This window comes from Helianthus annuus, chromosome 12 (genome assembly GCF_002127325.2).
Source record: "Helianthus annuus cultivar XRQ/B chromosome 12, HanXRQr2.0-SUNRISE, whole genome shotgun sequence".
Lineage (NCBI taxonomy): Eukaryota > Viridiplantae > Streptophyta > Magnoliopsida > Asterales > Asteraceae > Helianthus > Helianthus annuus.
The window spans coordinates 152,216,161-152,219,389 of record NC_035444.2 but is presented as its reverse complement, the minus strand read 5'-3'; the positions used below and the strand labels follow the sequence as shown (position 1 = coordinate 152,219,389).

At 37.4% G+C, this 3,229-nt stretch overlaps 1 protein-coding gene across 1 annotated transcript; it reads left to right on the top strand.

Moving 5' to 3' along the window:
* The first annotated feature begins 1,238 nt into the window (after window positions 1-1,238).
* Window positions 1,239-2,930, top strand: LOC110897003 (transcription factor MYB106). The gene is made up of 3 exons (XM_022143965.2): window positions 1,239-1,436; window positions 1,541-1,670; window positions 2,117-2,930. The coding sequence occupies exons 1-3, from the start codon at window positions 1,307-1,309 to the stop codon at window positions 2,778-2,780; spliced, it is 924 nt and encodes a 307-aa protein (XP_021999657.1). The 5' UTR covers window positions 1,239-1,306; the 3' UTR covers window positions 2,781-2,930.
* The last annotated feature ends 299 nt before the right edge of the window (window positions 2,931-3,229 follow it).

The following is a 3,229-nucleotide window of genomic DNA, read 5'->3' as shown; positions in this document are numbered from 1 at the left end:
TGCCAATTCGGTGAGTGCTTGCCGTGCGGTGAAGGGAGTGTATGAGAGAGAGAGGGTAGTGTGGGGTGGGGTCCATTCCAATCTCAACCAATCACACTTTTTCTTTTTAAAAAAAAAAAAAAGTTTACCACTTCACCAAGTGTCTAACGATTGCCAACACTTTTCATCAAAATTTAAACACTTTTCACTGATTGATGTGGCGCATTCTGATTGGTTGACTTTTTAGTTTGCCACTCTCAAGTGTTTAACCACTCCTTACACCCTTATATCATTGAGTTGAGGTGGGCATAGACACAAGAAGTCGAAGTCACTTATATATATAAGTATTTGAAAATATAAACTCTACACATATTTTTAATTTAGTTTTGTCAATAGAAATAACTTACATACAAATATTTGAGTTTTATTAATTAGTTGAGCTCAAGTTGAAAACGAATTATACCTGAGTTATTTAAGCCCAAGCCTACATCATGAAGGGCCATTGAGTTATCATGCCGAGCTTGAGCTTAGCCTAAATTAGTTGGCTTAAACTCGAGTTCCACACGTCTAGTTTGAAGCCTATATGAGACATTGTGTCTACTGTCTAGTTCATTATACCGTGACTCACGTGATAGATCCAATAGCCGAAACATACATTTTCTTATTTCATACACGCTATTGAGTTATGCTTCAGTTAGGGCATAAATTGATAGCGTGTTTGGGTCAAGAAAAGAATAACATTTTAATGTGATGAAATCGTTATTGAACTATAGTTAGTTCAAATAACTGAACTTTTGTTTACAATAATCTAGTGTATCTACTCTTTTTAATTTTTTTAAAAGCATGTTCCCTGTAATGAAAACAACGTGTGGTACGTAGCTGCATGAGCAAATGCAATAGATTCCGGTCTCAATGCATCGAGCATATATTGTCTAGCCCAAATGATGCAGTGAGAATCTGCATTATGTAATGCACAACCACCACGGGAGGAAATGCCCCATCCAATCTACGAAAAGGCATACACACCCACAAGATCGCTTTAGCTCGCCACGTAAGCGTACATTGTTTCTTGAACAATAAATTCTCTCTTAGATATGGGTATCTCCAAATTTATGGATATCGACAGTACTCATTACACCATGAAAACAATAGTACGAAACATGTCTGATTTTCTCATTTAATGGCTCTTGTTCCTTTGTCCAACCCTAGCTCTAGCTCATGTACATGTTCATGCTACCTCCATTATATATTCTTCCTTCCCTATTCATGTCCAACACCAAGTCCTGTCATACTTGTTACAAACAACTAGTAAGTTCATTGAGAAACAATGGGGAGATCACCAAGTTTTGAGAAGGGGTTGAAGAAAGGTCCTTGGACGACTGAGGAAGATCAAAAACTTGTGGCGTACATCGAAGAACATGGTCATGGAAGTTGGCGTGCATTGCCTGTCAAGGCCGGTATGTAGACACATAAACTCTATCACCTGATCTTGATCTCCCATAAAACAAAGTGTTTTTCGTTTTTTTATTTATTTATGTTTTGTTGAAAAAAATACATGCAGGGTTACAAAGATGTGGAAAGAGTTGTAGACTGAGATGGACGAACTATCTAAGACCCGATATCAAAAGAGGAAAGTTTAGCTTGCAAGAAGAGCAAACCATCATCCAACTCCATGCTCTTCTTGGCAATAGGTAATCTATTTGCTTTACGCTTTTGTGGTAGCTAGAGATTCTAAACAACTCTTGTAGTTTATACTACACTCCGATAGTCACTCATTGTCGCTAAACATTACAGACGATGTGTGACTACAGGAAGAAAGTTTATAAACTTTCAGAAGATAGAGCTACCTAAAATTATATAGTGTTTTTGTTGATACCATTAGAAGAAGGAAATATTTATTATATAATAGTTTTTAGGTTTTCCAAAAATAAACAACTGTTGTTTTTGTCATGTGAATGGATGTGGGGTTATATATGTTGCATAAATTGTTGAAATAGACTGTCTTTAAAGAACCAAAGGGGAAGTGGTCACATGAAAGTGAAAGAAGTGGAACCATATGGCCCATATTTGATTGATCACTTATAAGATATATATTGCCATGAAATATACTTACCCTAGTTATCTACATCAATTGTAGGTGGTCCGCTATCGCAACTCATCTACCCAAACGAACAGACAATGAGATCAAGAACTACTGGAACACACATCTCAAGAAACGACTAACCAAAATGGGTATCGATCCAATCACCCACAAGTCAAGAACCGCGGTCAATACCAACTTGAGTCACATGACACAGTGGGAGAATGCTCGTCTAGAGGCCGAGGCTAGGCTGGTTCGCGGGCCTAGGGTTGCTTCCAACTTTTACCAACGGTTCCATTATGGTTCAGCTCCCTTTATCAACAAGTCATTGCCGCAACCACTGTGCCTTGATGTGCTCAAAGCATGGCAAGGTATCACTTTAAGTAAGCTAAGTGATTTAACTAGACTAGAGACATTTAACAACCAAACCCTAGCGGTTGAACCATCAGATATGAAAACAGAAAACCCTAAAAACAATTTAGAAATATCAAATGGTTCGGTTAACACTGCTCTTGAGGATGAAGGAGTTCAAAACACACTTGGAGTCGCGGGTGACATGATATATCAGGATGACTATTTGATGGAGGCTTTTACAAACCATTTGGTTAATGATGTTAGTAACAGAAGTTTTGATGGTGGTTTTGAGGATGTTGATAACAACTACTGGAGTAACATTCTTGATAAATTAGGGAATAGTTCGTCATTTTCTTCTATTTTCTGAATAAAATACAGTATTGTTGATCCATAAAAGACAACTAGCTAGGCTTAGAACAATGAATTGGGTGGATATGCCACCTAATTTACTGTGTCCTTAATTATAAGTTGTAAGAGAATTTAATAATAAATAGACATTTAATGTTTTTCAGTGATATATTGCTATACAAGTTCATGATTATTATATTTAAAAATAATTTTATATTTAAAATAATATTTAATGCTATTTTGGCACGTGTGTCTTGAAATGACTTCACAAAAAGGAAAACTTCACTTTTATTTTTTATACCTTCTAAGGCCATGGGGTATGGGGCGGGGGTTTGGGCGTGGGTTGAGGGAAAACGCCTAAGGCATACCCCGGGTGGGTTTGGGTTGGGGCGTGGCCTTTGGGGCTTGGCTTTCAAGCCCGGTGGGGGGACATGCTAGCTGGCTTGCTCTTTTTATATTATTTTTTTA

Coding starts and splice junctions, on each gene's coding strand:
- LOC110897003 (XM_022143965.2), top strand. CDS start 1,307: ATGGGGAGATCACCAAGTTTTGAGAAGGGGTTGAAGAAAGGTCCTTGG. Junction 1,437..1,540: donor TGCATTGCCTGTCAAGGCCG/GTATGTAGACAC, acceptor AAATACATGCAG/GGTTACAAAGATGTGGAAAG. Junction 1,671..2,116: donor CATGCTCTTCTTGGCAATAG/GTAATCTATTTG, acceptor CATCAATTGTAG/GTGGTCCGCTATCGCAACTC.